Source organism: Sorex fumeus, unplaced genomic scaffold (assembly GCF_029834395.1).
Source record: "Sorex fumeus unplaced genomic scaffold, SorFum_2.1 ptg000033l, whole genome shotgun sequence".
Classification (NCBI taxonomy): Eukaryota; Metazoa; Chordata; class Mammalia; order Eulipotyphla; family Soricidae; genus Sorex; species Sorex fumeus.
The window spans coordinates 10,975,482-10,997,236 of NW_026606090.1; the positions used below are offsets into that span (position 1 = coordinate 10,975,482).

The 21,755-nt window shown below is 47.3% G+C and overlaps 1 protein-coding gene across 1 annotated transcript in view; it reads left to right on the top strand.

The window, feature by feature from the left end:
- The first annotated feature begins 9,975 nt into the window (after positions 1–9,975).
- COL25A1 (collagen type XXV alpha 1 chain) overlaps positions 9,976–21,755 on the top strand; it is a 457,778-nt gene continuing 445,998 nt past the window's right edge. Inside the window, exons 1-2 of the mRNA XM_056116824.1 lie at positions 9,976–10,275; positions 11,285–11,354. Of these exons, the coding sequence (XP_055972799.1) occupies positions 9,976–10,275; positions 11,285–11,354 (370 nt within the window). The remainder of the gene's footprint in view (positions 10,276–11,284; positions 11,355–21,755) is intronic.

The window sequence follows — 21,755 nt, forward strand, 5'->3', positions numbered from 1 at the left end:
GGATCTCATGTGAAGTGAAGCAGTAACAAAATATAGAGCTACTTTAGGGAACCTCCTGTGTACTAGGCCCTGCCCTCAGCACCACTGCAGATGATCTTAGCTCAAACTCGCCACCACCCTGCAAGTGACAGGGAAAGCACACAGTGACCAGGGCAGCCTGGGTTCGAGGCCAGAACAGCCTGAATTCTGACGCTCTAATCCCAACTGCGCTTTCTCTGGAAGAACACATGAAAATCCCCAGGAAGCTCAGTGAATAGATCTGTATGTCTTCCTGAGTTCAGCCCCTACAAAGAGAAGATTTTCCTCCTCAGAGGGCGAGACTGCATTTTTCTCGTCAGAGCACTGGGGCACGAAGACTCAGGGTGGAGATGGTGGGATGTTTTTCCCACAGGAAGGTAAAGATTTCAGGGCCCTAGCCGAAGGCCTGTGCTCCCAAGTGTGCTCCTCAGGGCCCCACAGTGAGTTTGGCCTCACCCATCACGGGAGCTGCTTCCTCTGCTCCTCTCCCTGCAAGCTGTACTGTCCTCTCTTTCCCGAGTCTATAAAAAACACACAGTCCACTTTTCTCCTCCTAGAATCCATAGTCTCCTTCTTTGTCCCAGAGCCTATAAAATATGGAGCTAACTCCCTTAGAGGAAGGGCAAGGTCTAAACCTATTTATTAATTGTCTGTGATGCTGGGGACCAAACCCAGGTCTCATGCAATGAGGCATGGACTTGAGCACTGAGCCACATCCTAGGTCTGTGGGGACAAGGTCCACACACAGAGGTTAGAAACTTAAACATCTGGGGCCAGAGCGATAGTAGAGCTACTAGGGCATTTGCCGTGCACATGGCCGACCCAGGTTCAATCCCCAGCATCCTATATAGTCCCCTCAGCACTGCTAGGACTAATTCCTGAGTGAAGAGTCAGAAGGAACCCCTGAGCATCACTGAGCGTGATCCAAAAAGAAAAATAAAAAAGGAACTTAAACATCTACAGGAGGGGTGATTAAATATTGAATGTGAGGGTGGGTAGGCCTCATGGCACAGGTTTTATATATAGAAAAAGAGTTAGAAAGAGAGAGAGAGAGAGAGAGAGAGAGAGAGAGAGAGAGAGAGAGAGAATAGAATGAGGTTGTGGATTGATTTGAAGATCCAAAATGAGTTATCAGATTCCAAGGAGAAAGACCAGAAACTGCATTTCTGCTTCTTTTCCGGTGAAGAGGATGAGGCAGCTTGTTGGGCGTGGGGAAGGATGAAGAAATTCAGCTCCCCCAAGGAGGCAGCCTCCAGTTTGCTCCAAATGATGGCTGCCAGTTGGCCATGAAGACAATTGCCAGATTGGCGTTTTCAGAGGATGAAAATCCAGATTTTTTAAAATGGGAAATCTCCTATTTTTAAAACATGGTGTGGGCCAAGTCAAACACATTTGTGGGCTGAATTCAGTCTGTGGTCTACCATTCTGAGACCTTTGATTTATAGTCCTCCTAAAACATGACATTTCTGTTCCAGTTTGTAATCTCAAGGTTTGTAACTTCCAAACTCCGCTCATTTTCTACTCCTCTGGACTGGGAGGAACTATTGTTTGGATAACAGCACTTGCATCTTTTTTCAGAGATACGACTTCTTTCTGGTGTTCTGTTGGGCACGAGGTAACACAACATTCATAAATGCTGGCTAAGCCAGGGTTGGTTAGAGGAAGCGTTTTCAGTTTGTCAAAGGAAACTTGAAGCTCTACTTGAGGTCTGTGAACCAAAAGTCAAGTGGTCAAAAACATATTGGAAAGACATGCTGGGATTTTCACTTCCAGCAATAGTCAGCTATATAAAATCCAGCTCAACCTTTCTTGAGAAATAAATGAAAATGTGTGGGATGAAGAGACGGAAACATCGTATTAAGAGCATCGAGGAACAGACCAGTGAGTGAGGAATTTCTCTGAGAGAACAAGAAGCGTGATAGGACACAAGTCAGGGGACCGAGGGTTCTTTCTCCTGTCACTTGCCACCCATTGGAGTGACAGAGCAGAGGAGAGAGTGGCACAGGAGAGAGAAGGGCGGGGAGGGAGATGGGAGTCTCCCCTCTCTACCTCGGTCTGGGACTGTCACCATTCTTTCACTGTCCCTCCCTCCGTGGTGGCCAGTATCAGATGTGTGTGCTTTGGGAGCAATCACTGATACGAGTTTTATTTTAATATGTTTTGTTTAAAGTTTTTGGCCATACCTGGTGGTACTCAACTCAATCCTGGCTGTGTGCTAAGGGATCACCACAGTGATTAGACCCAGGTCGGCTGCACACAAAACAAGTGCTTTCCCCACTGTCCCATCATGGGTTTTAGAGGGACCAGGTAGGAGCCCAGAAGTGTCTGGGATCAGAGACCTCGTGTGACAGATTTGCCTCATGCCCTGGGACAGGCCGCACCTTTACTTTCTCCATCCACTTCTTGCCCAGGTCACACTTTGCCCAGCCCAATCTGGATGGAACTGGAACTGGAACTGTGGCCCATCAAACCAGCTTGGCTTCTTGGATTGATGTAGGCAGGAGAGGGAAGGTCCCCTCCCAAGTCAATGGCAAAAGCCAACTTGCAGAAAATAGAAAAATCAGAAACTAAAGTATGATAAGACCCTCACCTATCTGTAGCAACAGACCAGGGAAGCTCCTGCAGAAACCAAAGGCCAGGAAAGGACTTACTTTCAGAGAAGACCATCACTACTCCCAAACCCCCCCCCCCCCCCCCCCGGGAACCTCCTTAGCAACAGACTTTGACCTAGGAAGAAGCCCCACGTTGGGGCAGGTTGGAGGAACCCTATAAAGGCCACCTTGAACAAAGGAAGGGTGCATATGCTGCCGGAGCCCATGTGCTGCTTGCACCCATGTGGCCGAGCACATGTGTCGCCTGCATCTCCCCTCTTGAGATGTGGACTTTCATGCTTTCCTGTCCAACGCTAGGATGTGTGTGTAGGTGCTCTCTCCGCCCTTAGAGAAGCCTGGGTTCTCTCTTGAGCACATTACTCTCCACTCTCTCCCACTTCTCTTCCTCTTTCCCTTCAAAAACCCTCCAAATAAAGCCTGTTTACTTCACTGCTTATCTATTCCTAAAATCCTTTTCTGGGAAGCAAGACAAGAACCCAGTAACCCTGGGTCCTGGGTGGCAGAGACAAATGGGGAGAAAGTGACTATCTTTCTCCTCCCTGCTTCACATGAGCCACCCGTGGGGCCCACCGACATCAGGATGAGACCAACAAGAGCAGAGGTGATGACATTCACGGTGTCTGGGCACAGCCTTGGGCAGCTCCCGACTGTCTCCTGCCATTCCCCCATCTATGGAGGGAAGGGTCCGGGAACTTCCGGTTCAAGACTTGTCCATGGCTGGTTCTCTCCCTACGCCCTAAACTGTGCCTGGGCTGAACAAAGCCAGTCCTCAGGCCTCCCAGCCTACAAAGGATTCCTAGGGAGTCCTACAAAGTCCATACATGGTCACTGGGGTGTGCAACGACTAGGCTCATCAGCACAGGCCAAAGGGGTAGTGTGTGTGCACTGTGTGTGCATGTGTGTATGTGTGCGCATGTGTGAATTGTGTGTAACATGCGTGTGCACACGTGCATTGTGTGTATGTGCAGGTGTGTGTGTATGTGTTGTGTAGATGTGTGTGCATGAGTGTGTATGTGATGTGTGTGTGTGTTTCTGTGTATGGGGCAGCTGTGGAGAGAATTTGTGAGACTTTCTCCGCCTGGCTCTCAACTGTAGCACACGAAGAGCAAGACTGCTAGGAAGAAACGGTCCAGTAGTTCCAGGAGCAGGTGACATTGGGGTGGTGAAGGCTCCTGAATTGGACCAGTGACTGTGGTAACAGAAGAGTAGCCAACCTGTGTTGACAAAATTGTCCCCAGCATCAGGCTTGTTGTAAGACTTAAATTCTCAGAGAAAGTTCCTATTCAGGTGTGAGACATGGAACAGATGCCTTTCTAACGTGTGGCCTGGAAAATGTAATAAATGAGGTGATTAAAATATATAGTCTTCCTGGATCTTTGCCCATAGACCCTGCGCCTGCCAGACCCCTCCTCATGCCCCTCTCTGTCCTCTCAAAGATTTCCTTCCAATGCTGACTTCAGGAATTTACTTACTTGTGTGTCTTAAATCCAGTCTCATTAGTGATAAGAGTAAGAACATGTCCATCGTGTCACGAGTGAGGTAACCCCCCCATTAATTATAGTGACATTTTAAAAAGTGAGACCTCAAATATTCTTCGTGATGTCACTTTGCTCCAGGAAACATGTCATATTTCTTCTTCGAAATGACCACTTTTGCCTTTAATAATAGTTTATAGATAGTGAAAGAACCAGTATTGCCCAAGATCATGAAGGGTGATGATATTTTTTCTAAGGATTTTTAATATAAACTTAGGTCTCTGAGTATTTGAAGTTAAATTTCATTTCCAGTGTGACACAGTCCATTTTCATTTTTTTGCGTGTGGATAACAAGTTCTCCAGGTCATATTATATCTTTATATTATTTTTTTCTAAATATCAAAACTTCCCGCTAGCGAGTAAGTTTCTACCATGTCTCTCCATTCATTTTTCCCTTTTTGGGTCACACCCGGCAATGATCAGGGGTACTCCTGGCTCTGCACTCAGGAATTACTCCTAGCGGTGGTCGGGGGACCATATGGGATGCTGGGAATCGAACCCGGGTTGGCCATGTGCAAGGCAAATGCCCTACCCTCTGTGCTATCACTCTAGCCCCTCAGTTTTGTTTTTTTGTTTTAAAAATTTGACTAATGGTCTTGCCATACTGCTTAGCTCAGCCAGTTCCCCATGTCCTATTCTTAATCAATAGTCCCCAGTGAGGATTATTTCAAAAACCTGCTTTAAGGTGCTGGGAATGTAGCACAGGAGTCAAGGACTTGGGTTTGATCCCCAGTACTGCAAAAAAACAAACAAAACAAAGCAAAAAACAGTCTACAATAAGGTCATTAGGATGTATGCCTCATCCTAATATTGTCTATAGTTAGATTTACACAACAGTTCCTTTAATTTTTGTGTATTCTATGAAGAAAGATTTAATTTTATTTTTTCCTGTGTAACTATGCAATTATTCAGCAAAATTTATTGGATAGTCATTTCTTTTCCCCCCATTGTAGTATCTTTCATCTTCTTTTTAGAATATTTTTAGTTTTGACTTTTTTGGGTCACGACTAGTAATGCTCAGGGGTTACTCTTGGCTCTGCACTCAGAAATTACTCCTGGTGGTTCTTAGGGGACCGTATGGGATGCTGGGGATTGAACCCAGGTTGTTCACAAGCAAGGCAAATACCTTACCTATCGCTGAGGCTCTCTGCAGTGTCTTTCTCATGCCATATTAGTGGCTAGAACTGTGTGGGTTTATCTTTAGTCTCTCTTGTCTATTTCTTTGGTTTAGTTTCTGTCCCCGCAACACTAATAAACTCTGCCGATCACTCCACCTTCATTACAGATTTGGAATCTGCTGACTCCACTTTTGTTTCTGATAAGTGACAACCTTGGCTACAGGACATCTGTCAAGAAAATATAATTTAAAATGTCATAGTAATAAAATAATCTTTAATTATTAGTTTTATCTTAGATAATTCAATTTTTATTATTATAGTAAAGGTCTCTCTTTTCAGAAATAGGTATACAAGGAATAATTAGACTATGAATATTCATAGAAACTTGATTCATTTGGAAAGTTCATTTCCAAAAAAACTGGAAATAATGCAAGGGTCATTAAGTCACTATGTAAACAAATGGTGGGATACAACAAAATGTGGCTCCTTATTATGAATGAGCAAAGTGCCATTCTGTACATCACTGTGGATCAATTTCTAAAGCATCATGGTGAGCAAAGGAAGCCAGACACCTGAGAATGTTCCAGGGGGCAGGGAGAGCGTGGATGTGGGAGAGTTTGATTTCCTGGTCGAGATCTCATGGGCTTGTGGTCGGGCTCCAACAAACTGTCAGGCCATACCACCCGGTTAAGCATCGCCACGAATGGCCTGGTCCCCTCTGCTCCAGCACACCAATGGTGGCCCTTACTGCTATATCTAAGTTTCTATTTCTATGAAGCTAGAGAACAGGCTAAAGTAATTTAAAATAACATAAAACAGAATGCTTGTTTGGGGCAGGAAATTCTTCAAGTCATACCAAGCTGCAAGGTGGCCCTGGTGCCACCTTTTCCTTGTAAATCGAGGTAGGACTAAATTCATGATTAGGATAAACCACAGTTTCCCTCATGTGTCTCTTTGGGGGCAGCACCTGGTGATCCCTGGCAGCTACTCCTGGCTCTGTGGGTGGGCACTGCTCCTACAGATACCTGAGATTGGACGGTACTAGGGATCAAACCCAATACCTTCAAGCTCAAGCCTTTAAGCTCTCTCTCCAGCCGTAGGTCTTGCCCTTGTTATCCATAGATCAGCAGATTAGTACCTATAAATAACATAGTATTCAGAACAATAAGAACAAAAATTATACTGCATTTTATGCTTTCTAAAAATGTTAATGCTTTGTACATATCGACTTTATGGATATTATTATCTTTGCTAGATAGATGGGAGAACTCTGGCACATAAAGTTAATCTAGCCAGTCACACAACTATGAAATGACAATGCTGAAATTATAAAATTGTCAAAGTTTGGTTTTGGAGTCTGTGCACTTAACCATGAGCTAAATCAGGACTGCAAACATGTTCTGTTTTTATAGCATCACAGGAAAGTCTGGTTTGGTAAATTCAGTGAAAAACTGCTTCTTGTTAGAATTAGCAATGTAACTGGCATATTCTGGGGAAAAGCCAGCAGACTTATTATCATGCTATTTAAAATCTGAGGGAAAATTCACCTCTACCTTCAATAAAACAAAGAAAGTGACATGAAGGAGGAAGGTTTGGGCAGTTCCTATGATCCAGATGATGATTACATAAAGTTCTTTTTTTGTTGTTGTTGTTTTTCTTCCTTTTTCTCGGTTTCTAGGCTACATGTGGCTGACCGTGCTCAGGCCTTACTCCTGGCTCTGAGCTCAGAGATCACTCCAGGCGGGACTCAGGGGTCCACATGGGGTGCCGGGGATTGAACCCGGGGCGGCCGCATGCAAGGCAATCCTCCTATCTGTTGCGCTATCACTCCAGACACGGGCTTTGTGCAGTTTTAAGGCTAGGGAGAAGCCAAGGTATTTTGGGCTTGAGGACCATGTATGAAAGAAGCTGGGAAACGAAGGAAGAAGAGTTGGGCAAGGAGGGAAGCTGGAAATGACATTGGACCTGCTTACTTGGCATCTAAGAGAAGATGGCAAACATTGCTTGGGTCTGGATCTGAAGGTCAAAGGACAGATTTGGGCTGGTAGGATGGACTTATGACCCACTAGTGACAGTCCTACTGAGCTGGGGGAGGGAGGGAGGGAGGGAGGGAGGGAGAGAAAGAGAGGGAGGGAGAGAGAGAGAGAGAGAGAGAGAGAGAGAGAGAGAGAGAGAGAGAGAGAGAGAGAGAGAGAGAGAAGCCTGAGTCTTGAGAAGCATCCATATTCAGGGACCAGGCAAAGGAAAAACCTTCTAAGAATTTTTACCAGTTCCCTCTAAGAAACTGTAAAAGGTAACTGGGGAATGAGAAAGTTGACATAGAAAAAAAAATTGCACCCATTCCTTGGGTGCTATTATTGGAAGCATGTTTAATCTTAAGGAAAGTTGTTTCCTAGAGGGAGAGCTTTCTAAGAACTTTAACCAGTTCCCTCTAAGAAATGGTAAGAGATAACTGGGGAATGAGAAAGTTGACATAGAAAAAAAAGTTGCACCCATTCCTTGAGTGCTATTATTGGAAGCATGTTTAATCATAAGGAAAGTTGTTTCCTAGAGGAAGAGACTTCTAAGAACTTTAACCAGTTCCCTCTAACAAACGGTAAGAGATAACTGGGGAATGAGAAAGTTGACATAGAAAAAAAATTGCACCTATTCCTTGGGTGCTATTATTGGAAGCATTTTTAATCATAAGGAAAGTTGTTTCCTTACAGGTAAAGCAGGGCCAATAATTCCTTACTTACATCATGGGAACAAGGATCTCCACTGAGATAAATGTCTCTGCAAATATTTTGTGAAGTTTTATAGCTGTGGATTTGCCTGTGTTAGAGTGCATGGAAATCATCAGGGCTGTTAAAGCTCCGATCAGAGTTCCTGACTCCGGACAGCAATAGAAGTGGGGGTGGCCTCCTCCCCCGGCTACCTTTGAGAACTGTTTTGTCATACAAATGTCTGATGCTAAGCTTTTTACTGAAAGATGTGGAGTTTTCCTTTAATGTTGCGCATTTCACCCCCTTTCTGTCCTTCGTGTATCCTTCAACTTGTTGCTGTGAGGACATGGCTTCAAATTCAGTAGCATCTGTTCCGGAAAGATGAGCATAGTGCAGTATGTAATGTATGGGCTTTCTTTCTTTCTTTCTTTCTTTCTTTCTTTCTTTCTTTCTTTCTTTCTTTCTTTCTTTCTTCTTCTCTCTCTCTCTCTCTCTCTCTCTCTCTCTCTCTCTCTCTCTCTCTCTCTCTCTCTTTCTTTTTCTGTTTTTATCAAGGAGCAACAGCTTGAGGGTTAGCCTTATAAAGGACCGGAAACTATATGGTATTTCTTTTTAGGGAGGCGATAAGAAGGAACTACGAGGAGTAATAGGTGGATTAAAAAATAATAATAATAAACAACTTCTTTCCAACTCAGTTAGCTGTAGACCGCTACTTGGTACAAAGTCCCCAATCCCACCAGCCCTCTGGCCACTGGATCCGGAGGGATCGGCCCGGGAGGCAGGCAGGTGCGTGGAAAAGTTGACCTCATTCTTCAGCCCCTTCCTAAATCCCGAGAAATGTATGCACCGCAACGCTCCGCTTTGCAGTCCCACCAAACGCGCAATCAGGAAAACGCATTAGCACCCGCGCGCAGACAGGGAGGACGACGTGGGGAGGGGCGAGGGGCGGAGGAGGGGTGGGGGACAGCCCCCCAGGGTAGGCTCCCGCAGGCGGCCGTGGGGGTCGCTGGGGGCCCGTACCAGGGGGGCAGCCCGCCGCTGCGGCCCGGGGTGCACCCCGGCATCGCTTCTTCCCGCCCGGAGGCCCCCCCATATCTCACCGAGATAAAGAGGGGGGCGCTGGGGACGGGCAGCCGCAGCCAGACTGTCCCGTTTCCGCGCCGCTGACCCGGCTGCGGCCCTGGCCCCGGGCGGCGGGAGCAGCATCACTCCCGGACCCCACGTTCTTCAGTGCTGGGATGGGAGGAGCCTCCAGGTACCCTGGCCAATCGCGGCAGCCGCTCCGTCTCTCGGCCTAGATTATGCTAATAAGCCTCTCGCTATTGGGCCTCCCCGAGCCCCCCTCCCCCGGGGGTGGGGCCAAGGCGCATCATTATGCTAACGAGTCGCTGCGGCGGGGGGCGCGCTCTCGCACACACAGGCGCGCACCAGCATCCCGAGGGGTATTTAAGGCTCGCCCGCCGGGGGCTGCGGAGACGCGGCGGGCAGCGGCGACTCGGGGCTGGCCACTCGGCGCGGCTACCCCACTTATTGCGCTTTTCTGTCCCCGTGGCCCTCGGCCATCCCTTCTGCTCTCGCAAACCCCCGACCCTTCTCTCTGTCTCTTTCTCTCTCTCTGCCTCTTTCCCCTCCTTTTTTTTTGCCCGGGACTGGATCCCGGTGGGAAACGGGCAGAAGAGCGCCCGGGTGGAAATAAGGCAAAGTCCACGGAGCGCAACAGGTCCGGGCAGGGCGGCGAGGGACGTGCGCGCGCGCCCCTGGATTGCAGGGGGTCGCGGCCGCCCACCCTCGGGGCCGCCTTTGGGTCCGAACCTCCGCGAGCAGCGCCCGGAGCGTGTCCTCGCGCGCCCGTCCCCGCGCCCGCGCCGCCAGCCACTAGTTGGGTGCCGGCGCCCGGGCCGAACTCGGCGAGCTCCACGCCCGTGCTTCCGACGGCTGTCGTGGGAGGGGGGAGCGGCCGCGAGGCAACCCAGACCCCGACCCCGCGATGCTGGGGAAGAAACCCGCGGGGAAAGGGGCGGCCCGCGAGCCGGGCGCGCAACCCCCGGGCTCCGCCGGCTCGCACTGCGCCCGCGCGCTGCCCCCCTGCGCGGCCCTGGCCGCCCTCCTGGCCGCGGTGGCCGTGCTGTCCTGCGTGTACCTGGGGGTGAAGACCAGCGACCTGCAGGCGAGGATCGCCGTTCTCGAGGCGGCCAAAGGCGACCCTGCCTTCCATGTGCCGCCCGCCACCTACCTGGACGAGTTGAAGGCGATGGTACACGAGAAGGTGGAGCAGCTCCTGGCTCAGGTGTGGACGGCTGGGGGCGTTGGCACGCGGGTGACCCCTTCCCCGGCGGGTGTCTGTGCCCACGCCCGCCCTCTTTCCGTAACCGTCTGCATCCCTGGAACGACCAGGGGCGCACTGGCGCGCGGTCAGATCCGCGGTGCGCACCCCTTGCCGTCCTGCACTCCTGCTCCCTGCGCTACCAGCAGTGTTTGCACCCTAAGCATGGGTGGACTCTAAAGGGGGGAGGATGGCAAGGACGACAGGGTTGCATTTAATTTCTTTTGAGTTTTCTGGAGTTCGGGGTGAATCTTCACCAGTTTCTGTGGTCAGCATTCTTTGCAGAGCAAGCATCTGTTTCACCCTTCCTATGTTAGTAGAAGGTTAAGACCAGACAGGTTATTACTATACAAGCAATAGCCATTCTGAAAAGTAAAATAGCCCCATCTAAGACTTGCCATCATTTATTTCACAGTGACTGCTTTTGTATTAAGTATTTGAACATCCAAGCCTTGTTACTGTCTTTTGTGTGAAGGATGTCCTGTGAAAGGTGTCTGTGAATGCAGAGCTCCTGGAGTGGAGAGTTGTTCTCTCAGGTGTTTGTCAAAGATAAGAGCCAGGAGGTTTTCTGAAACTTGCTTCTCGGTCATAGAAACTGCCTGGGCAGTGATTGTGTCCACCTCGGTGAAGAGTTGGCCTTCCTCGGTGGAATACCCGCTAATATAAAGCCCTCGGCTCACCTCCGACCACACTGACTTAATGTGCTTCTGCTAATACTTGAGCAGAGAAAGAGAGAGTGGGGGCAGTTGCCTAAGGAGGAAGATTACAAAGTGCGTTCTCGATACCATGCTAGGATCATTTTCTTATTTTTAGGACTTAGTGCTGTTATCTTTTGACAAGTTGCCAAGTACATATGTTAGTAATGCAGGCTCCCTGAGTGCTGGTAAATCAAGCCTCTGGCCAGAGAGTCCCTAAAGAACCCCTATCTCAACAGTGCTACTGAGGACTGTTAATACTTCTTTTTTTCCTCTAGAAATCCTACGAACATATGGCTAAAGTCAGGATCGCCAGAGAAGCATCTTCCGCATGCAACTGCCCTGCAGGTAAAATGAGACTGATTTAACCAGATTCCCTCTACAGCAGAGAACGCAAAGCTCCTGGAAAATCAAAGGTCCCGGGTCTGTCAAATCTACCTGTAATAATAGTAAAGAAAGAATGCAGGCCCAACTCAGTTTAATAAAAGCAACATGTCTCAACCCAAAAAATGGCAAAGAAAGCTGCAAATATTATTTTAAGCTGTGTACCCAGGTTTGGTATAGAAAAGCTAAGAAAAGGTAGAGATAATCACTAAAGAAAATATAGGCAGGTCAAGGTACAAAGTTCTTTGATTCACAGATTGAAAAACGTTCTTCAGTGTTTTGTTCAGTGATTTGAATGTCTCCGGTGGAAAAGGCCTGCAGAACACGTTAGATTCTCAATTCCCTGCTGGCTGGCGTTGCATTAGCACAGACTTCCGTTGGTTCCCTTTGACATATGATTATGTTAGTAAACCTCCTTAACTTCCTCTCTTGCTTTTATTCTCTTCTGTCAAGAAGGTTCACTCTCCTATTCTATTGATAAAAATGAGGACTTGAAAGGAAATTAGTTCCTTATCTTGAGTTTTCTACTATGAAAAATTATGTTCTCAGAAGATGCCTTATGAGGGCTTTTTTGCCATTTTTTTCTGTGCAGTTTATGGAACTATATTAATAGCAGCATATTAGTACAAGGATGGAAAAGAGAGACATGAATGAATAAATGCCTCTGGGCAGTCATTAAATCTTTCTTCTCAAAATTGTGAAGCTTGGTAGTTAGAGTTAAAAGCCCTAAACAGTTTAAAAGCCCTTGGAATATGTCCACTAGGAAAGCATCTAGTGGGTTCTGCTGATAAAAGCCATGAAAAGCTCCCAGAAGTATTGAGATTTTTATTTCAGATAAATGTTGTTAATGCCTTTGTGAACATTTTTGTTTCTTTTTTTTTTAAATCATAGCTTATAGAAAAGTGAGTGATTCACTCTCTTTAATGTTTAGGAATATGATACTCAGATATATATCAGATATATATTTAGAGAAAGGCTAGTTTCTATCTTTTTCATATTCTGAAAGTTATTATCCCCATGGTAAGTTATTTTGACACAACCAGAACAGGCACCATATTTAGAAATTTTAAATGTCAGCTTCTGGTAGTAAATTATAAAATTTTTACTATTTATATTCTGCTACATTATTGAGTATAATGGAGTTTTTTTTTTTAGTTTTTGGTATTTTTTTTAATGAATTGAGATGTATAGGTAGTAGGAAAACAAAGAATTTGTATAGGTTCCAGTTGTATAGTTACATTATAGGTTCCAGGCTGAGTTGTTTTAAGTTGGAAAAGACTTCAGAAGTCAGAAATTCAAGGAAGGCAGTCTTCTGGGGCAGGAATTAACTTGAAAGAACCTTATCAGTCTGTAGGGATTATTTAAATTCCCAAGACAGTTGGTACAGGACTTCACTGATCAGACCGCTGTAGAGTTCAATGTTTTTTTTGTATGCAGTTCTCTTATTAGCTTTGGGAAAAATAACCAGTGTTTGATTAATAGGATTCCTGGTGAACTTGATAAAAAAAAGCTGAAAAGAGAAGCCTACAGTGCTTCTTTTTCTTTCCTTCCTTCTTTTTTCTTTCTTTCTTAGCTTCTTTCTTTCTCACCATCATCTGTGCATCAACGAATGAAAGATAGTGACATTCTGGCCCTTTCTGCGGGCTGACACCGAGGGCTGTGTTGTTTCTAGACCACATCCCCTGCACTCCACATCACTTTCCCCTTGGGTCGCTGAGCAGTACACACTGGAAGGTGCTTATTCCTATACAGAAAATCAAACAGGGATCTTACTGTCCAACTGTTGTTCTCGAAATATTCTCTTTTGTTGGTGGACATCTCCCAAATAAAGGCATGATGCTGAAAATAGTATTCTGAGATGGGAAGAAGGAAAACAAGTTATTTTCCATTCTGATCAGGGAGGGATTGTCTCAGGGAAGAACAGACTGGATTGGAGGAGGAAGAGGATTTGAAAGGAGCTATTTGCATCCCACCTGGGCTGGCCCTCTCGGTGGCTGGCAGCATTGAAAAGTTGTCACCCAGACATCTGTCTGCTGGGCAGCATGAGTCAAGTATGCGACCTCAGCCCAGTTCCTGTGGACAGAAGTCCGTCTCTTGAAGTTGACACCCGTGTTGACAGTGTCCATCAGAGTCAGGCATCGACTGTGATGTTGGTTCTCTTAATTGCCTCTGACAGCCTCAGATTCAGTGAGGCTTGTGTAGATAGACTCTTAAGAAAAGCGTAGAATTGTTAAGAATTTTTTTCCCCTTAAGAACCAAGGAATGAACTTTTATGGGAGAGGGATGAGGACAACTATCAATGACTGGTTTCCAATCAAAGGCCAGGTTCATGTAATCTTCACAACACAAAGAGTTAAGGACCTTTTATTTATTTATTTATTTTATCTGTGAGGAAATTGGGCACAGAGAAGGTGACCAACTTCACCTAATAAAGGCTTGGTTTTAATCCCGGACCCCTTGGAATGGGATCCAAAGCCCAGAGTGCCATGAGGAATAGAGAAGCACTCTAGGGTTGGGAGCAGGAACGTGTTTGCTTGGAATCCCGAGTCTATGGGACATTCATCCAACTGACCATCATGGTGTTTGTTTCCTCATCTGCAAAACTCGAAGCAACAAACAAACAAAAAGCCCCCAACAAACCCCCTTCAATATGACTAGTTCCTTCCTCACAGGTGACCCTGTCCGCACCAGTCTGGGGAATTAGTGGCTGTGTGTGAGGTGCAGCAGTAGCTGTTCTGTTTATTACAGCAAGTCTTCTGTTCAAAGCTGTTCTGTCTTGTTGATAAAAAAAAAAATCCCAACAAAACAGTTGGGGCCTCTGCCTACATGGAGTTGACATGTGCTCCCCATGTCTCTGTGCTTTTTTGCGGTGGGGAAGGACACACCCTGCAGTGCTTAGGAATTACTCCTGGTTCTGCACTCAGTGGTCACTCCTGGGGGGGTTCGGGGAACCTTATGGGGTGCTGGGAATAGAACTCAGGTCTGTCATGTGCAATGCGAGTGCCCTGCCCACTGGACTACCACTCCGGCCCCTGTGTGAATTTTCTGTGGAAACACTAGTTTTTTCCCCCAACTCAGAAATGTGCACACGGGTCCAATGGAATCTTTGGTGGCCCCAGGTGTGTCTTGTTATGGAAGGACAAGTTTGGATGGTGGATCCCCACCTTGACACTGATCTCCTGGGACAAGCTCTGGCCACCTGCAACCTTGAACTTGAATGAGTGGGGTTGAAAATGAATGAATCCGGGTATGGACTGAATAGTAGAAGTGTTCTGAGTCTTAGGTGCTTTGGTGCTGTTTCAGGGCCAGAAACCTATGGTAGGAACTTAACTCTTGTTGCTGTTAGCTTGTCGTCAGCTTCGCTTCAACTCATGTCATTTTAAAGGTACAGTTTCCAGGATCCTGTGACTGACTGTGGCGAGGATTTACTGTGTGGGTAGGTGCCACCTAGAATTACCCTGGTTTTAGGGCCCATGGTATGGGCGTGTGTAAGTTGCTGAAAGCTGGTGACTGATTAACAGCCTGTGCAGTTGTTCTTGAACCATGCTGGGCTTAATTTAGCAAATACTTCTGTGGCTAAGGGCCTACTCGTCAATCAGTGCTTTTCTTTTTTTTTTTTATCTGCTGCATTAACGATGATTAGTTCTTTGTAGATATTTACATTAGTCTCATTGATATTTTTTAAAACCAAAATTGCAGAAGAACTTTTGACCTTTTTTTGGAGAAGAGACCAGGATTAAAGTTAGAGAGAAGCTGGGCTTAAGCATATAGGCTTGCAAAGCTGGTTTTTATACCAGAGGTTTACAGAAAGAAGCACGTTGCTTGTCTGACTCACGTTGGCAGGGATTTCTTCTCATCCCCTTTGCTTTGCTGAAGTTACTGTGATGATGGTGGGGGTTGGGGTGGGAGGGTGGACTTGTTGGGGGCCCCTTCTCTTGCAGGCCTGACAGCGAGTTCACTGGGGCTCTCATACCAGGTCCTGGGGCCCATATGTGGGGTCGCGGAGCAGAGTCTTCCTTCTGCTGGGTGCTCCCAGGGGTCACACTTTGCCCCCTGATGTGCATTTGTCAGCTGAATGACCTGTGCCGGGGGCTCTGTTCAGGCTGGAAGTTATGTGTAGAGCCCAACAGGGATCGCAGACGGCCTACACATGGCACACCCTGAAGTGTCTAGGTTCTAGCTGATGGGAAGAATGGGAGCAGGAGGAAGACCAACAAACGTCAGACCCCACCAGTTTCCATCCCTCCTCCTGAGGCCGAGAATTAGCCACAAAAACCTCTGGATTAATGAACAGGAAGTCAGCCAGGCAGCGTAGAAATGAGAGCTTGAGACCTGGCACGGCCACGAACTAGGGAACTTTGGTCCTAGCTTTGCCCAGGATGACCCTGAAAGACTCTTGTTTCAAACCCCCACCCCGGAGTGGGCAGAGTAGAGTAGTTTGGCCACCGGCCCCTCCTCCAGGGCCACAAGCCTGTGTGTGTGGTACCCTGACACGGTTCCATGGGCTGCATGTATGTTCCAGGGAGGGTGGCACCTCCTCAAAGGACAAGGATTTATCAGCATGGCGGTGCAGTCAGGGGAGAGGAGAGCATGCTTTGGAGAACCCAACCCAACTATCTTCATGTTGAAAAAAATAAGGAATTTTCTCTCTCTTTCTTTGCAGTGGGGAGTGGAAGGGGCCAGGTTTGGGCCACACCTGGTGGTACTTGGGGTCTACTCCAGACTCTGCTCAGGGCTCAATGGGGCAGTGCTCAGGGGAGCAGGCCATGCCAGGGAGCCAACCAGCGTCGGCCACACGCAAGGCCGGTGCTTTTACCCCGACCTGTCTCTCCAGCCTCAGAGCTTTTCTCTTTCATCTCGGAAAAAATAGAAACATCTGAGCTCCCAGGAAACGCCACCTTGGTAGATAGAGGCAGATCTATGGGGGCTTTTGGCTTTCCAAGGATGGGTGGTCTGATAAAGGGACACTGGTACCTGCAAGGCCCAGTAACTTTCCCAGCTGATACCCCAGGTGGCCTTTGGCCGGATGAGGGCTGTGGTGGATGGGATTTCTTTTCCTTCCTTGCCCGCAGCAGAACAGTGAGATGGAAGTGTTGAGGCCGGCTGCAGCCGGTGGCTGGTGCTGCCACTGCCCAGCTCCCCAATTTGATCCCAGTGGAACCCGTCCGCAGAGCATGGGCAGCACATGCTTGGCCTCCAGCTGTGTCCTGGCCCACTCTGGCCGTCACTAACCACGGCATGGTTCTTGCTGCATGGAAAGCACATCCTTGACCTCTGTCTGTGCCCCGGTCCACTCTGGCGTCCTTCACAGTAGCACAGCCCCTCCTCAGCCTCTCTTCTGCTTGGAGAGTGTCGGTTGACATACCCCAAAGGGCTGGACTGTGGCTTCACTGGTAGAACATGTGTATGTAGGCGTGAGAGCCCGGGCTTCATCTCTGGCAGAAATAATACCCCAACGTGCCACCACATGTGATCCCTGCAACAACTGAAAAAAAAAGAAAAACACACGTGGCCTATAACCCTTCAGGTCTGTGCCGATGACCGGATAGAAGGAAAACTGACGCTTCAAAGTGGGGTTGGAGGCATCTCTGATTCAGACCCGCAAGGGAGCCACAGCGTCTGGTGATGGGCTTGGTGGCATGTTTTCGATTTTAAGTGGAGACCCGTGTTAGCCATGGCTCCTTGGTTGAGTTCCCTGCCCCGTGCTATCAGGAGAGCTCTAAATTGCCTTGCTAGCTGGAATTCACTTGGGCCCTGCCAACTTGTATTTCCTGCCACTGTGTTTGGTGGTGTGGGTCAGATGTTCATCTCACCAGCTGTGTGTATTTAGCAAGAGTGCACGGAGGAACGGCGGAATAACGGGCAGCGTTAGGACTGCAGCTCGGGGCTCATCAGAAAGAGCTTGCGAAAGGCAGCAAGTTAAAATGCTCCAAGGACTTAATGAGAGTAGTAGCCCCCCGCTCCTGGGTTAAGGCCAGACACTATGATAAGATGTCAGGTGCCTGGAAGCATCCGTGGTCAGTGCTTTCTGTTCTCATGGCGCCCTTTGCGCCTGTCCAGGAGGAGACAGCTGGCAAACTGCCCCCTTTCAGAGGTCCTGTGCCACATCATATAAGGAAGGAGTATTGTCTCTTTGCTTCCTCCTGCACCTCTCGTTCTGAAGTTATTAAGAAGAAGCTAATCCTTCAAATATTATTATTTTGCTTACTTTAAGGATTCTACTTTTCTTTTTGTGAGTTGGAATGGTTTAAGAGAAGGTATAGATTCTGCATGGCTTCCCCCGCGCCCCCCCGCCCCAGCTTATTTGAAGATGGTGCAGGTATAAATAGCTCTCAGGGGTTTTAATTAACAGGAGGTGCGTCTGATTGGTTTATGACAGCAAAATCAACCACCTGGCATTTGACAGGGAAACATGGACTGTCCCAATTAGGTTTTGGAGTGAAGGAGGAGGGCACCCTCTCATTAGGATTGCGAGATTACAAGGTACACAGAGCGGGCGGGGAAACAAGCCAAAATTAAGCCTGTCTTACAGTCCAGGGGGACATTTCCTCCTCCAGGGAAACTCAATAGACACTCATCAAAATAACATCCATCCTCTCTTGAATGGAAACCCTCCAAAACCTATAATGAGAAAGTGTTTTTGTCCCACCCTATTGCTTTATACACATCGTGCGGTGGGTTGAAGGTAGCTGAGAGCCTGCAGCAAGCACCCCACCCCCACCACACACGGGGATGTTCGGACAGTCGTTTAAGGCATCACAATGTTTGCTTCGCCCCACTTTTTTTTTTTCAGAGGGAGCAAACCCATACAGTTTAAGGCATGCGGAGCTCCATTTGGAATCTGTTCAGCCATCTTACAATTAAAAAATATTAAAAATAGATGGTTACAAACGAGCGGTTGTATCAACCGTGGGAAGTAGAAGGGAGTGGAAACCAGAAGTAAGATGGATTACTTTTCAGTAGTGCCATCTATTCCTCCAAACTGCTGTTCCCTAAGTCACAGCAGTGAGAGGGTCCCTTGAAGAAATGCCACCAGGAGCAGGCACCTCCTCTCGGTGACCACTAGGGGGCGGAACTGAGCCGAACACTGGGCAGTTCGTCCCTCAACTTGCCACAAGTTTTGTGCCCAATATGGTTGGCAATGCTTAAGATTATATAGGAAGCAAGCTGTTTCTCCTGCCTGCATCTACGACCTAAATGCCTTCTCAGCTTTAAAATATAGAACTAGGAAATCTCACACTTGTGTTAGGATGTTTATCAAACTCACCAGTGGGAACTCGAGGCTAGCATTACAGCAGCTAGAGCAAATGAGTCCTTTTAGAATTGCATTTACCAGTTGGGGTTTTGGTGGTCATGGGTATTTTGCTTTTGCTTTTGCTTTTTGGGTCACACCCAGTGATGCTCAGGGGTTACTCCTGGCTCATGCATTCAGGAATTACTCCTGGCGGTGCTCAGAGGACCATATGGAATGCTGGGAATCGAATCCGGGTTGGCTGCGTGCAAGGCAAACTCCCTATTTGCTCTGCTATTGCTCCAGCCCCTGGTGCTCATGTTTTAGTTTCTCTGAACCAAGAATTGCTATCTCACGTCAGACACCATTTTCACGAGGACGTTCCTTTCCAGCGAGTTACCACATACCCTGGGAGTTGGAACACGCTCATTATGTCCCTGAAACCGGACCCTTCCGTGTGATCCGTGGGGAATGTTAACCATGCCCGTTCATTTGGGTATTAATCATTCAGATGGTGGAGGTGCAGGGGTGGTGGGTTAGGCACATGCGGTTTTTGTTCTGGCCGGAATGTGGTCAGCACATACTTAAAGACAATTTTCACATTTAGGCTAAGTGGTTGGGTAAATGACATAAACGGTAGCAGGATATTTGGTTCTGTTGAGAGTCAGAATCCATCTAGCTAGAAGAACCCCCTTTGTTGTGGCAGGGAAGTGTCTTCTTTTTCTTTTCTTTCCCAAAGAGTTCATATCTTTGAGCAAAAGCAGGCAGGAAGAAACCTCCGCACCACCTGGAAGTCTCACCATGTCCCGTTATTCCAGCAAGCTTCTGAGCAGTGGTGAGAGTCCTGAGGCGTCTCTGTGCCAGCTCTCTCCAGCACCCTCATTGGCTTTTGGAGTATCAGATGGGAGAGGAGATCCTCCTAGGACCTTTCCCTTCGAGTCTGGTCCAGGATTTTGCAGGAGGGGCACTTCCTTTTGGTCTTTGGGATCTCTAAATTAATGTCTCAGGAAATTTTGCCATAACCCTTAGCGAATGTTCCTGTATCCTGGGTCTGTTCCAGGGACTCTTCATGGCACAGTGTGTGTATCACCCTTCCAGAGAGTATGAAACTCCATTTCAGGCCTCAGAGACTCTGGACACTGGGACGTCGTTTTTGTAGGATTTATATGATGAAGTGTGTCCACACTCAACCTCCCTTCCCATCATTTGGAGAGAGAGAGAGAGAGAGAGAGAGAGAGAGAGAGAGAGAGAGAGAGAAGAGGAAGAGACAGAGGGAGAGAGAGACAGAGGGAGAGAGAGACAGAGGGAGAAGAGGGAAGAGGAGAGAGAGAAGAGAGAAGAGGAGAGAGAAGAGAGAAGAGGAGAGAGAAGAGAGGATGAGAATGGTGGGTAATAAGGCATTTAATTGCCTTGCATGCACCTTTCCCACATTCAATCCCCAACCCCGAGTATGGTCCCTTGAGCCCTGTCAGAAGCGATCCCTGAGCACCGCCAGGTGTGACTCCCAATCTCAAAGCAACAAGCAGAAACCTCAACCATTTAACTTTAAACTCATGCTAGAAATACAGGCACATTCGAGGACCAAGTCAACCTTGGAATACTAAAAACTATTTATTACCAAAAACAAATTAGGGCTCAAGTTGAGAGCAGATGAGGCCCAAGTGGAAACAAGCTCCTTAAATCACCTCTGCGTATGTCAATAATAATCTTTAAAAGCCACTTAGATAAAAGACTAGGAAACACTTTTACCTTAAAAATTGATTTCATGTCATTACAGAGTTTTAGGTGTATAGCGTCACATCTCCATATGTGCGTAATTATTGCTTCTCCACCCAAATTCTGGTGCCATCCCAACACCCTCAGTCTTTTCTGCTCCTCCTTTCCCTCTACTTCCTGTTCCCTCATGTAACCATTTAAGTTTTCTCTGAATCTAGGACAAGGTTTCTAGGTTGGTTGGTTCTTTCCTTGCCAGTTCATTTGCTTTTCGATAGCTGCCTCTCAGAGGTGATTATCATCTGATCATCCTGGTTGGGGTCAAGTGAGTTTAAGTGACCCTCGTGGACAGATCCTGGCGCTGACAGCTCAGTGGTCTTGCAGCCTAATTATATCCACTTCCTGTGGGAGTGGGTTCGGAGACCAATTCCTCCAATCTCATTTATGAGCTCTAGGGCTGGGGCTCTGGTTTGTATCTGTGTTTCTCCAGGGCTTACTGCAGACTCCCCTGCAGAAGGTTCTTTATAAAAGTTCATCACAACAACACGAAAGATGTCAGGGTGACTTGCCTGAGGACTTTTATTGTGGTGTACCTCGACATGCATTAATATTCTCATCTGGCAATTTTTCACGTTTCCTCCGAGGATTTCATGAGCCTGTTAAAACTGATCAAATCTTGGAGATGGAATAGTTCGGCTTCCCCCATATTCTTTAAAGAGAATGAGCCTTCCAAGGAAAAGAAGAAAGAGAGAGAGTAAGGAAGAAAGAAAGGGAGGAAGAAAGAAACAAGAAATAGAGAGAGGAAGAGTTGAGGATTAGACCTGGTGTTTGAATGAATGGGAGCCACTGAGGGTGGCAGGAAGGAAATGGAACCCACATCCTCTCTTGTCTTTCCACCTTCCATGCATCCATGTACGCTGGTCACTGAGGTGGCACCAGTAATAATGCAGGAGTGTCTGGAGTTACCCCGAATTCGTTCCTGAGCTAGATTCCAGCACCTGCATCAACACAGTGACCAGCCCCACCATTCTGGAATGAGACACCTCGGAATAATGGTTCCGTACTGAGACTCCTTCTTGGAATAATGGGAGCAGATTGCTGAGTAAAACGAACAGAGTCTGGGCATGGCAGCAAGGCCGTCCTAGTGGTTAGCAGAGCCCTGCAGAGAGCAGGGGACATTCTCTCTGCAACTGAATTTGGGACTGGCATCAGGAAGCCAGCCTCTGACCTTGTCTTTTTTATTTACAATCATATTTTTTAAGCCCTTAAGTTAACAGAATGATCCCTGTTCTTTGGGTGACAGTTTTCTGTGTTTTAAGTTTTTCTCTGCTATTTTAATTTAGGGGCTAATTCTAGATATCAATATGGAGCTTTATCACCAACTCATAGCAATTGATGCTTTGAGAATTTACATACTTAAT